The sequence below is a fragment of the Staurois parvus genome, unplaced genomic scaffold, assembly GCF_062004578.1.
Source record: "Staurois parvus isolate SC_StPar_1 unplaced genomic scaffold, SC_StPar_1.0 ptg000818l, whole genome shotgun sequence".
Taxonomy (NCBI): Eukaryota; Metazoa; Chordata; class Amphibia; order Anura; family Ranidae; genus Staurois; species Staurois parvus.
Genome location: NW_028318614.1, coordinates 1,173,752 through 1,188,662, shown reverse-complemented (window position 1 = coordinate 1,188,662; position 14,911 = coordinate 1,173,752). Strand labels below are relative to the sequence as shown.

The window sequence follows — 14,911 nt, the reverse complement described above, 5'->3', positions numbered from 1 at the left end:
ACAATGGCCTTCAGCTAAGCCCATAAGTGCAGAAATGGACAAACATAGATATTTAGACGTAACCTCAATTCAACTACATTCTTTTATCAGGACACTATTCTCACAAAAATAACCAAATCATGGAAACCATGATAATATGAAATGCTAGTAGTGTGAAATTATTTTTTTCATGAGAGATGTTTATCCCTGTCGCTGCCAAATACATTTTTTGCACATGTCAAAATTCAAATTTTAGGCCTGAAGATTAATAAAATCCTCAAAACATATTACCCAATTTGTTGGTAAAACAGATAAGATTAGGTTGCATTGAGTAAACAGATGCCAAACAAGTAACCTTGGTACCCCAAATTGTCCATACGTGACACAGTAACCATGTGTGATGACCCTTTAGGTATTGATCTCACTCTGGCATGGACAGAGATGTCTAATATGCTTACTGCAATAGTTGTTTTTAAATGTAGGTGCACCCACCACACGGGTTTATGTTCGTATATGCATGAACATGGGGATGGGATGGCCATAAAAAAAAAAATAATTTTTTGGTGTTTAATGAACCTTTAGTTTTTTTTTGTTTACTTTTTTCCTACTTAATTTTATTGCCATCACATTAGGGAGCCAATAGCTAATGGCACCCCCTCCATCACAAAAAACACTGCATGTTTTTGGGTGCATGCGGTTCCATGTGACTTTTATTTTAAGAAAGAAAAAAAAAACACCACACAAAAAAGGTCAAGGACATTTCCCTGTGGAAAAAGCAGGTACAGCAGAAGCCTATTTAAATGGATGGGCTGTTGTGTTGGTGCAAATGTGAGACACAGGGAAGTTATGATGTGAGCCTAACTATAATAAAACTCTTTCAGTGGTATATTTAAACAGACCAAAAGAGAGATGATAAAAAAAAAAAACAAAAAAAAACCAACATAGTTACATACACTTTAGAGTGATTGTAAAGGCAGATTTTTTTTTTTTCAAATAACAAACATGTCCTACTTGCCTGCTCTACACAATGGTTTTGGATAAAGCAACCCCAATTTGCCTCTTTGTGGGTTCCCAGTCACTCCTGGCCTCTCTCTCCTGCCAAGTGCCCCCACAGCAAGAATCTTGGGGGCACCAAACAGGCTCGCTCCCGAGCCACTGCTCTGTATGTTCATTGACACTCAGGATGCAGCTCGGCTCCACCCCCGCTCACTCTTCATTGGCTCACTGGCGGTGATTAATAGTAGTGGGAGGCCAAATGGCTCCAGCTGCTGTCTCAGGCAGTGAAGGAGAGTCCCGGGACTGCAGAGGTTCTCATGCACATCACTGGATTGAAATGGGGCTCAGGTAAGTATTGGGGGGCTGCAGCGCACAATTTTTTTTTTTTTTTTAATTTAAATGCATAGAATACTTGAAGGTAAAAAACCTTGAGCCTTTACAACCAATTTAAGGCAGGCCATGAAAAAATTTCATTTTCAGTTAACCAGCTGGTTGAATGAAAATAAATCAGTTTCCCCATCCACACATTCCTTTCTGTAGAGCTATTGTATACCAACAGCGTTGGGGCTTCCCTGCCATCAGAACACAATCATCAGCAATGCTGGCTATAGCAGATGCTACTGATCAACATTTTCCAACAGGCTAGTAGTACAGAAGTCAACAGATGGATCGAAATCCGGTCATTCCCTGCTGAACCGGCTAAATTTTGATTTATCTACGGCCAGCTTAAGGTTTCTATGTATTCCACCAAAACCCAACCCAATCTGGGAGATATTGAGAATAAAATGATAAATCAATTGTTAAGCCTCGCTGCTTTCTAACCCAAGGATTATCGTGCCAAAATATGTACAGTTTGAAGATCTACAGCATAGGAGGATGGACTGCACTATTTGCCACTTAATCTGTGATCAGAAGAAGCGACTGGCACCACAGTGAAGTGTTTACTGATCCTATCGAAGGAACCTGCTTCATTTCAGAACTGGGCACTCAATGGTTTCTTTCATACCTTCCTCCTTTGTCTGAATGCCTGCCGGTGTTGAATTAGGAGCCGTATCGCTACGCTTACATGGCTTGAAAACAAAGGCCTTTTTTTTTTAAACATAAATATTCAGTATTTTTCTTTTATTTCCTTGAAAGAGTACAATAAAAGGCTCCTTTCATGAGAACTGATAAGAGCAATGAGAACTATACAGGATACAGGGAAGGAAGTAAGGCTAGATACTCTAGTGCTTAACAAGTCAAGGGAGACAAATGTGTTTAAAGTTTGAAATGTAAAGAGGATCCTCCTGCGCTTAAATGGGGCCCTAACCCTAAAAGCTGCTAAACACTAACCTTATACCCAATAAGTGAATGAAACAAAAAATACCACAGTGTAGCGCTAACACAAAACTAAATATTAAGACGACAATAAAAAATATAAATATATATAAATTGATATAATCATAAATATACATGCACAACAATCAATCCCCCTAAAATCCACACTTGAGGGATCCAAATAAATTAATTAAATTAATAATATGTGCAACACGTGAATTCCCTGTTCTTGGGAACATAAACAGTGCAAATGGTGTAGAGTGTCATACCACACACAACAAATATGTGAATGACACTAATAAGTGTACAAAGCCAGCAACAAATAAATAATCATGAAATCAAGTCCCAAAAACAACACATATGATAGTGCTCCAACTTCACTCCATGCAAATGGTGGTGTGTAGGTGATCGATAGGCGATTTATCCTTCAGTGGCCAAAATGCCCCCTCACCTTCTTACATAGACCCCAAAGGGCCAGCTCGCTTTAGGGATCAATTGTTCCGTGCCTGGCAGTACACCCTTAGCATGTGGTAGACAAGCGGATATGTAAAGTATATAATGTGAGTGGGCATTTTATATTTATTTATGCTGGAATAAACAAGTTTGCACTATGGAGGATCTTCTTGGTCTTACTATGATACTGGGAGATGCTTGCTGTTAGCTGTGGAGGCTTGAGACGTATACCATCACTGAGGGGAAGCCTGTGAGGAGTCTGTCCTTTATAAGATCGGTTGATCCCTAAAGCGAGCTGGCCCTTTGGGGTCTATGTAAGGAGGTGAGGGGGCATTTTGGCCACTGAAGGATAAATCACCTATCGATCACCTACACACCACCATTTGCATGGAGTGAAGTCGGAGCACTATCATATGTGGTGTTGTTTTTGGGACTTGATTTCATGATTATTTGTTTATTGGTGGCTTTGTACACTGATTGTCATTCACTTATTTGTTGTGTGTGGTATGACACTCTACACCATTTGCACTGTTTATGCTCCCAAGAAGAGGGAATTCACGTTGCACATATTAATTTAAATTTAATTTACTTGGATCCCTCAAATGTGGATTTTAGGGGGATAGATTGTTGTGCACGTATATTTATGAATATATCAATTTATATACATTTATTGTTATTGATTGTCGACTTAATATTTAGTTTTGTGTTAGCGCTACACTGTGGTATTTATTATTTAGTGTTTAAAGTTTGACCTAAAAAAAAAAAATGGAGAGATGTCAGATGAATGTGTCACAAGGTAGGCTCCATGTGTTACTGGATCATTATGAACTCAATTCTGCTACAAATACATTAGAAAGGTGCACTTTTTTCATATTCGGTTGCGTGATCGAAAGAAACTTACTGCAACATAACAATTATGCTACTTAAAAAAGAATTCCAGGTGTGACATTTTATACATGTCTATACCATACCTGTGGGATCCTTCTAGAACAGTCTCTCTCAATCTTTTTACCCCAGAGGAACCCTTTAAATAATTTTCAGGTCTCAGGGAGTAAAACCATTTCATTGAGAGTCAGTAGGAAAAAATAGCCCTTACATTACTGGCCAGAGGGAAGAATATCCTAGTTATAATGGTGGTCAGATCGACACCTTTACAGACAGCTAAAATGATCATTGCCGTCATGCAACTGGTTCTGCCATGTGGCTTTGTCCCGAAACCTTTCAGACGTCAAATGTGGGGTCATTCAGCCACAACTCGAGGAACCCTGGGGTTCCCCACAACCATGGTCGTAGAAGCTGTACTTTACTGTAGTAGAAACCGCTACTTCAGCGATCTCCACTTACTTCCAGGTCCCATGCCACGAAGCTGCCTTGCTGCATTGTGAACACAAGAGGTTGGCAGCTTGGCATGAGTGCCATTAAGAGAATGCTTTACAGAGCATGATGTCTCTGGCAGTTTGGAGTTTGCCAACATCACATCCAAGATGGAGAAACCCTGGAGCACTCTCAGGGCTTTTGGATGCCTACAGAAGGGAGGGTTTTGTTGCTGAAATTAAAGTCACATAGTCCCACCATACATATCCCACCATATGCAAGAACATAGCCATCCTCTCTTGCTTCTCTCGAGATGGATTACGAATTTGTAGTGTGCATAAAGCAGCATTTGTGACCACAACATGCAATGCTTGTTCAAAACAAATGAAAGGGGGCAGACAAAGGATGTTACAAGGAAGCAGAAATACGCAGTAAGGACAGATTTCATGAAAAATGAACTAAAGGGCTATTAACCACTTCCCGTCCGGCCCATGTACATAAACAGCCAGACGGGAGCAGCGCTGAAGTGGGTTGCCATTTATAAACAGCACCACATTCTCTAACTGTGCGCGCCGCATCGTGATCCAGTGGCCGCTGTGTCCGGAAGACACAGCGGAACACCGATCACTGTATGGGACCTCTGTGTGAGCTCCCGATTCATGTGATCACGGATTGGCCAAACAGTGATCACATGAATAGGAGTAAGCAAGATGTCACTTCCCGACATCATTGCTTACTACTTGAGAAATCTGTGAATGATCACAGAGGTCACATGGTACAAGGCTATTAACAACAGTCTTGTACCATGAGACAAGCTGTGACCAAGCAAAGCTCTCACAGTATTTCTCAATGGCTGCAAGTATGCAGCCAGAGAGAAGGATACATGATTGCTTTTACAGCCTTTATGGGTGTAAAAGCAATCAGTGTAAAAAAAGAAAAAAAAAATCATCACCCCCCACAAGTAGTACAGTGTCACTATGGTGACACTGTACTGCTAAGGTGACAGTATGTTAAAAAAAAAAAAAAGAAAAAAATTATAATTTTTGGTTATAAACTAATTTGGGTTTTTTTTTTTACCAAAAAGATAGCTGAATACATTTTGGCCAAGATTTATGAAGAAAGATCGTTTATTTGCTAAATTTTATAAAAAAAACACTTTTTTTTCCCAAAAGGTTTAGACTTTTTCATTTACATAGCAAACAAATAAAAATCCCAGTGGTGAATAAATACCACCAATATAAAGTTTTATCGGTCTCAAAAAAAATGCAAAAAAAATATTCATATGGGTACAGTGTTGCATGACTGTGCAATTGTCAAAGTGTGATAGCACTGAAAGCTGACAATTGGCCTGGATAGGCAGGGGGTAAAAGTGACCAGTGGTTAAGTAGCCTATGTGTATAACTTATTTTTAGAGAACAAGGATACCCTGAAGGTCCCGTTCACATATGGCCGGTTTGGAATCGTAGAATAATGCGCAATGCACATTTGGGTGCCATTCATCTTGAATGGCTTTCCAAATACAGTGCAACTTTGCAGCGGATGTAGCATGACAAAATGCACAAGAATCACATCAAAATGCAAGTGCAGAGGTGCTCCCATCTCAGGGCCTAAATTTGGTCCCGGAGCTTCTTTGGAGTAAAAATGGTACACAGTGCTATTCACTTGAATGGGTTGCCCTAACAAAATCATGAGCAGGAACGCAAGTTCTTGTGATTGGGGTCTTCGTGCCACTTTAAAGGTCTGGCTACAGGGTCTCTCTAAAATATTTTCTGAAACTCTAAAGATCAGTTTGTATCCACATGTAAGGGTCATGTGCTGTAACACTTATGTTCTTGTGCATTGCGTTAGAAGCCCATTCTTTTTGAATGGGTTGTCAATGTAACAAGCTCACAAAAAAAAAGTAGATCTTGTTTATCTTTCAAAGCACATCTGAATGTAGAGCAATGCAACAGATGAGTGTTGTGGGACACACTGCACAAAGGAGCTGGGTTGCTATTAAAAATGAATGTCCGTACACCACAAACCATATATACAGCCGGATGCCGAGTGTTACAGTCATTGTGGTGTGAATGCGCCAAAACCGATACATTTAACCTACTAAAATTGGCAAAGGCAATTTCATTTTTATTTATTTATAGATTAGAAAACAGACGTGTACACTCATATTGCCCAAGCATGCATGCCTGTGACAGAGAGCACACACAACTGGCGCCATGCTTATCTTATGGGAACAATAACTAGCAGACAATAGGCTCTCTATACTGCTCTGCCCTGCAGATATAGTGTCCGGGGATGTCTTCTGAGGTCTTAAGGTATCCATTACAATCTTTGCCAAATTCTGCCAGTTTATGTTCACCTATTATTTATAAACTTTCCTTATTAAACTGAAATGGCAGAGAAAATAAAGTAGCCCATACACATTACAATCAGCTTGTACAGTCTATGTTGGACCAAGTTTGGTTTGCAGGGTCCAAAAATGAGATGATGTTACAATCAAACTGTAATAAAAAAAATAATCCTGAAATATTTGTAGTATGCACGGGCAGATTTAACTTGATCAGCTACACTGTTTTGTAGCGACAGTCCCAAAAGGAGAACAGTGTGCAAGGTAGTCAATAGAACCAATTTTTACAACACCACCAATGAAATCTCACTTTACTTCATTTATATAGAATTTTACTAAAAATACTGCAAAGCCAATAGCTTTTAATTTAAAAGCGTTATAATATTTGTAGATATGTTCAAACATAGATAGATAGATAGATAGATAGGATATCTCTATATAGATACATACCATCCCTCCTAGATTGTAAGCTCGAAAGAGTAGGGCCCTCGAACCCCTCGTGTATCACATTGTATTGGTATTGTTCTGTCACATGTTCTGTCCCCCTTTGTAATGTACAGCGCTGAGCGAACAATTGGCGCTTTATAAATACTGTATAATAATAAATATCTATCTATATAAATCTATCTATATATACACACCTACACATATATATACACACACATTCATATTTCTGCCACTTTCCCATAAACCTTACAGACTGTACAAACTGTATTACGTGTAACCAGTTAGAGGGCAAAGATTGACAGACTATACAAATTTTCACAGAATATAGGCTTCTAAAGCTATGAAAAAAAAAACTATGTACTTTTTATCTTAAAGCCTCATGCATACAGAGCGCAAAAAAAATGCCACTTTTACAAGTGTGACTTTTTATTTCAGCCTGTAAACGTGCCTCTATGCTAGCCTATGCAGCCATGCCCACATAGGAATTTACAGGTGTAATAGAAGAGAAGCAATTCGAGACAGAAAAAAAACAACAAAAAAAAAAAAAAACATCTCTTGCACGTTCAGTGGAGGAGTGTTTGGGTATGAAAAAGCTGAACATGCATAACTGCACCTAAATGCTAGGCCCGTTAACACTTGAGCATTCATTCCAACAGCCAGATAACATTAATATTCTGGCCAATGGGACGAATGAACGCCCAAACGCTTGATGTGCCTCAATGAGTTTGCGAAACGTGGCTTTACGCACTTTTTCAAGCAGATTTTTTTCTCCCCTGGAGTAAAGGGGAAGGAAAAAATGTGTGCATGGGACCTAAAGTTTTTAATGCCATTCTCAGGACACTGACATCTTTTGTGCCCATTTTTTCTCTTTTTTGTAAAACTTTAAATCTTTATAAACTCTAATATTACTTTAAATCTAACTTTTTGTAAGAAAAACATTTACAATGGGATATATTCTCAATTTGTATACTTTTTTTTAACGAGTACGCATTTTACTATAGAGGTATATACATGACACGGTCTGCAAAAGGTTGCTGGGCTTCCTGAGAAAGCCCAGCACTACCTTTAGGCTTTCTTGCAAAGGCCTTTGATTTGAAGGGGGATGTTGTTCTTCCTCTGAGGCATGTTTAGCACAGTGCCTGATCTGGGAGATGTAAGTTGGTCATACACATACAAGTGGAGGCTGAACAGGGGGAAAAAAAATAAAATAAAATCGAAAAAAAAAAATAATCAAACAGATTTTTCCCCTCCAACAGTGCCTGCAACTGAAAACATCTAGGTGCTGTTTGGTTGATATTTACCACCTGGCTTCTTGGTTTTTTCAGTTGAGTGATGTAGGCCAGGAGTTGGCCAACAGGGTCACCCACTGAGCGAATTTAAAACCGTGTAGAGCCAGCTTTATATTAACTATATTTGTTTAAAGCTCCACCTGTTGGCTGCAGATGGTAAATAGGGCGATGAAATTATTTTGTATGAATATTTCCTAACTAAAAATAAATACAAAAATTAATTGTTTCCTTGTTAGTGCTGAAAATAAAGGAGTATTATAAAACCACCATTGTCACATTCATTATCCATCATTTTCAGCAAACGTTTTTTTTATTTGGATGGTTGCTGCAGATCTACAGAGACACTGCTCGCAGAAAATATTTTGATGAATGAGACCTGATGTGGTCAGTTCATTATATAACCTACATTGCTTACTTTTGTAAAAAAACATCTCTAGAACTGCCTTTACATGCAGTGTGTGAACTGTGCCCACATCCTGTATCTATTTCCATTATAGCAATTAAATGCTTTGTTGATTAAGCCCATCCACGCAGTCAAAGCCCCTCCAGCAAGGGATCCATAATGAAAGGAAGTACTCGTCTTGACACAATACACAGGCACACTCGTGTCACGCCATCAGCTCTTTGATCCTTGCTAAGAAATAATCTGATGGATAAATATTGTAGAGTCAAGTTATGCAACAGGCAGTACTTACAGCGCTTCCAGGCTATCCAACCCATCAAAGCAGTGCGGTCCTAGAGTTTTGATTTTATTGTTGTGGAGATGTCTAGGAGCATGAAAGGAGAAAAGTTTACTGAATAAAATGCAAACAGTTTGCAGATTAAACTAAACCTGTCAGCATTCAGTTACATTGCCTTTGGTTAAAGAAATCCAGGAAGAACTATTGGTATTTAAACTGCCCCCTTAACATATTCCAAATGGAATATCAGACCGAAAAAAAAAAAAAGAAAAATAACCGTAAAAACATCCCCTCTTAAATCTTTTTTTTTCCAGTCTTGGTAATTCTCGCTGTTATTATGGCGTCATTTTTTCCATGCTTGTTCCTCCTTTTTATTGTTATTGTATTAATAGTGGATAGCAGGCGCGGACTGACCATTCGAGCACTCGGGCACTGCCAGAGGGCCTGGGGTCAGTAGGGGGCCCCATGAGATGCCCCTGGTACCTTTCATTGGCTTTTTCATAGGCTTTTTTGGGTGTGGGCGAGGACACGGGCCCCATGATCCCCTATTGCCCGGGGCCCCATGAGTTATCAGTCCGCCCCTAGTGGATAGGTATAAATTAATAAAGTAGCCGCTACAGACAAAGAACAATAGCACAAGTACCGGACCACTGTTCAGTTTCCAGTGTTCTCATAATTTGACTGAAATACTTGGCCATGCAACAATGTACCCAAATTAATTTTACACTTTTTTAGACTTTTTTTACCTTACTGCAGGAACTGCATTAAGGCAAAAAATGTCCAGCCTTTACAACCATTTTAATAAATAAATGTCCCAGCAGTTGTATCGCCCCCTCACCCCACTTAGGCCTCATGCACACATGGTGTTTTTGCAGCCACTTTCAGGGGCGTCAAGCGTTTTTTTTTTTACTGCTTCCAAACTGCCCTCCATGTTATCCTGTGTGTCCATACACACAGACTTTTAGAAGCTTTTAGTAGCAGTAGCATTTACCAGCAGGACAAAAAACCCAGAGCCAGTGTGTCCAGGAGCAGCAGCGATTTGGCACAAAAAGAAAAAAAAAAAAAAAAACACTTGGCGCGGCTAAACGCACCTAAACGCTAGCCGCTTTTAGCGCTTGAGCATCAATTCATTTCAATGGCCATAATAAATGATCATTCTGGCTAATGAAATGAATTAATGCCAAAGCGATTGACGCTTGTAAATGCGCCTAAACACTTGTAAAAGCATTAGATACTTTTACAAGTGTCAGGCAGTTTTTTCCACAAAAACACTGCTGCCAGAAGAGGTTTTTTTTTTTTTAATGAATTAACTTATTTTAATGTCCTGTGTGCATGAGGCCCTATACTTCCCTGAGCTCTCTCTCGATCCAGCACTGTGCCATCTGCAGCAACGCTCTCCTCTCTTTCTCCTCACAGGACATTGGGGCAACAGCAGAGCCAACAGCTGTCAATCATATCTTGTGAGGAGGGAGCGGTGAGTGGGGTTTTGCGTAACCGCACGTTGTGTGTCTCTATGTACACACACAGCCCGGCTAGGGAACAAGCCCGCAGGTGCACCATCATAAAGCACAAAGAGAATAGGAATAATCTAGAGTGCCAGGAGGGACCCGAGAAGAGGTGGTTTGGGGCCACTTTGTGCAATACCATTTCACCCAGCAGGTAAATATACTTATTTTAATTAAAAAAAAAAATCATTTACAACCACTTTAAGAGCTATTTTTTCATATATTTAAAAAAAAAAAAAGGAGAGAAAATCCTGTTTCCCCTAGTTTCTGTTACAAAACATTTCAAATAAAATGCCAGGACAATACAAAAACACTGCAGAAATTAATCCTTTTTGAAAATCAGATCCTCCAAAGTGAATCTTTTTTTTGCCACACTTTTTTGGAAATTTAGAACCATGCTGGTACTGAGGTGGTTAATACACAGAGCTTAGCAATGATGAACCAGAGAAAGAGCATCACTAGTGTACAGGTCACACAGAAGGAGGTGGTGGAGAATAATGTACAGGTCACATACAGTGGGAGGATGAAGATGAGGGGGGTATTGTGCAGGATTGAAGGGGTTGCTATGCAGGTTGTACATAAAGAGGATGGAGATGAGGAGGTGCAGGAGAAGAGAGGTCAAAAGGGTTAAAAAAACTTCCACATTAAAATTATTCAAATTTAAAATTGCTGCCGCCTACCATTCATTCATAAATCGTTTGCTCATCGAAACAGTCACTAGTCTTCCTTCCTCTGCTTTAATATAGTTACAATTTTCTGGACACCTTACTATCCCATCCACTTACATGGTCAAAGTATGCTGAAACCCCTCCAAACATTGAGTTCAGGTGACAGGTACAGTTAATTCTACAGCATACAAAGACTTTTTTTTTGGACAATTCTATGCTTTAAACCTTGTAGAAACCGTTTGTTAAACCCGTTTTCTGTTCCAGCGTGAGATGGTTTAAAATGTTTGGCGTGAAAGAACCAGAGAGGCCGGCCCAGCCCTAATGGACACCTTTGGCATGAACTGGAAGACCAACTGCAAGCCAGATCTTCTTGTCTAACATCTGGCCCAATAAATTCTCTTTTGGTTGAACACATTTTCCCACAGTCACACTTCAAAACTTGGTGGAAAGCCTCCACAGAACAAAGGCTGTAGTAGCCGCAAAGGTGGTGGACAGCGATATTAAAGAGGCTCTGTCACCTTGCCCATGCAGGGGAAAGTGACTGTTTGTAAAGGCCTTCTGCACCCCACTTATAATCTCCAGCTACTGTTGCAGCACTACAATCTGAGGTGTTGCAGCCTACGGGAAAATCACATCATCCCTTCATCATGTGACAGTGCTTGGGCCTAGCCATTGGCTGTTAGACGCGAGCACTGCCACATAGAAGATCAGATGTTCCCCATACCTGGAAGCACTTGGTATTTTCTCCAGCTGCAGCGGAGGCTGGTGCAGCAAGGGAGCACAGGGAACGGTAGAAGGGCACCTTTACAAACACACTGTCACTTTATCCTATAAAGTGCATGGAATATCTCCAGGATCTCCTATAACTGGTATCAGCGTCCAGTAAGTGATTGTGTATCCAAAAATATATAGACTGCGCACTCACCAGATGCGCAATCAGTAAGCGCATTTAAGAGATAACACTCTTAGTGAAACACATGGAAACTCACTAAGAGTGTTCTCTTAAATGCGCTTACTGATTGCGCATCTGGTGAGTGCGCAGTCTATATATTTTTGGATACACAATCAGTAAGCGCATTTAAGAGATAACACTCTTAGTGAAACACATGGAAGCTCACTAAGAGTGTTCTCTTAAATGCGCTTACTGACTGCACATCTGGTGAGTGCGCAGTCTATATATTTTTGGATACACCATCACTTACTGGATGCTGATACCAGTTATAGGAAATCCTGGAGATTTTTCATGCACCTTATGAGATTGTTTCACGCTTGATTTTGGACTATACGCTTAACCCAATTGTAGATGTAGGTGTGCTTATAAATGCATAACAGTTTGCTTTCGCACTTTATATGCACTTTATGGTCACGCTCAGTGACTTGTGTGGTTTGACACTAATAAGTCACATGATTTTGCTGATTTGCACTTTAATATATGTTTACGTTATGTGCAATATTTCATGTCATTTCATTTTAGCGCTGCACCCTTCGTTTATATGATCTTTTTGGAGGTTGATTGGTGCCTTTTGGTGTTCTAGCTGCTACAGTGACTTTTAGCACTCACTTATTTCTTTTATGTCACTTTATCTTGAATGGGCAAGATGACAGGGTCGCTTTAATTCAGATGGCTTTTGGAAGGGGATGTCCAACAAACATATACAGTATGTGTGTAATAGCCCAGTGTCAATAAATTTAGGTTCCATAGAGGTTTTTTTTTTTTTTTAATATACATATACACATATATATATATATATATATATATATATATATATATATATATATATATATATACACACACACACATATATACATACATATATACACACACAACGATCCTACCAAAAGTAATACAGAAGGGAAACCTATCTTACACTTATCTAAGAAATCAAACGTCATAACAGATCATTTTACCAATGCTATTCTTCCCCCGTTTAAAGGAAAAGACATCTGCTATTTTCGATTTAATTTTTCATTTCCTTGAAATATTGACCTGGAAATACTTACAAAACAACAAGGCTTGACAGATTTGAGAAGGCATAATCCGGTATGTGAGTGATTTTGTTCAGAGCCAGCGTTAAGGCCTGAAGGGATGGGAGGTTACTGAGGGGACGAACCGGGACCTCTGTTAAACTGTTGTCATCCAGCCACAGATGTCGAAGCTGTACAAGGCCCTCAAAGCTGTCATCTGGCACGGTGACAATATGGTTAGCGTCTAGTCGCCTGTAAGAGAAACGCACAATTCATCAGTTTTATGTCATGACCAGGAGCAAGATTACTGAACGAGAAGAGATAAAATATTTCAAGGACTTGTGTTGGAAAAGGAAAATAGCAAAGAAAGATCAGGAAAGGCAAAAAAATTGCGATCCTTCTAGTAAAGTCTACCCAGACATATTGTTTAAACAAATTGCATTTTTAGTGTAATTTTACTCAGTCTAAAAGACATTTATATTTATCAGTCACTTTATTAACATTTTAGTTGAGTCTTTATCAAGTGCCTCCACCAGCTGTCCATTGCTCTGCAATCATCGCCAATGCCTGACACTTCCAGCTATGGGGTAGCATAATATGGCATGGCAGATAACCACCTCCTAGGATGCAGTGCCCAGGCCTGAGGGTCCAATCGCCAGGCACAAACACTGTCACCTGACAAGAACATTAACTCTGTGTGAGCTCTGACAGCACCCCACACAGTGGACACACAGGTAACCCATACAAGCAACAGCGCCGCTCAAAACATCAATACTTATGTGCCTGATGACTCCAATAATGGCCAAGTGCCGGCATCCAAAGGGCCTGTCTGGACCTCTGAGGATATCCCAAGCACACACACCGGCAGACCGCCTACATCCCACTATATAGATCGAATTCAGCTCGTCTCCTTCCAAAGACACGCTTTGGGCTTCACGAGGAGACAAACTAAACTGGATCTACTATATATTAGGACTGGGTGGTGCGCCGGTGTGCGCTCCAGTGCTCCAGAGCTACAAATGCAGAGCAGTGGTGTGTGGGGATAGTCATAGTAAGTTAGGTAGTGAGATTTATGGAGAAACTATCACGGTCATGAATGAATGAGACATTCAATTTAACAAACCATGAAAATTATGAAAAATAATTTAGCTGTAACAAAATGTTTTTTGGAGCATTTTTAAAATCTTGCACTGGATCCCCATCACACTATTATGACTCTGCCTTCCTCATTGCAACATGGAGTCCAATATTCCAGCTGTAATAGTCCATTAACCATAAAGATAGAAGCAGTGCCAGGAGTTTGGCATTAACTGATAATGAAGTTTCAGTGTGGCACGCTCTATCCTGTAGATACTGACCAAATGGATTGGATTTTACCCTTGGAAACTGGAATACTTCCAAAGCTATCCAATGACAGTGACAGCACATGGACTGAAAATGATTGCAACAGATAATCTCTAGATCCCAAACTTTGACAGACTGGTAAATCTGAAGAACTACTATAAACAACATTTTATATATTTGAAAAGGATTTGATGCTCTCAAGTTATGTCCCTGCTTAGATTTCTCTTCAACATCCTCGGAGTGGGTTTCCCGATAGTGACAATATGTGAACCACATTTGTGTAATGCTTGTTGGAACAGCCAACTGAACAGGGTGACAACACAGGAGCACAATTTAGGGGACAGGGATGGAGTGTGGTCACCTGATAAGAGGAAGTGCCTGTATAAGGCATAATTCATAGCTGGATCATTAGGTAAAAGCAGCAGATGTAAAAAATTTAGAAAATTCGTTCTTACATTGCATTAACATGTTAAAGCCGAGCGCCGGGAAAACTAAATACACATATGAAATATATATGGTTGAGGTTTTACCTGCCGAAGGACCTTTTTTTTTTGCCTTTTCAGTCCTGAGATTTTCACTCTTCCAACACCAAAGCAGGGTAGGAGACCCA

At 39.8% G+C, this 14,911-nt stretch overlaps 1 protein-coding gene across 1 annotated transcript in view; it reads right to left on the bottom strand.

Annotated features, from left to right (window-relative positions):
* Nucleotides 1–14,911, bottom strand: part of LGR4 (leucine rich repeat containing G protein-coupled receptor 4) — a 153,522-nt gene that overhangs the window by 22,879 nt on the left and 115,732 nt on the right. The window contains exons 5-6 of the mRNA XM_089654959.1: nt 12,994–13,209; nt 8,835–8,906 (exon numbers count right to left, since the gene is read on the bottom strand). Of these exons, the coding sequence (XP_089511085.1) occupies nt 8,835–8,906; nt 12,994–13,209 (288 nt within the window). The remainder of the gene's footprint in view (nt 1–8,834; nt 8,907–12,993; nt 13,210–14,911) is intronic.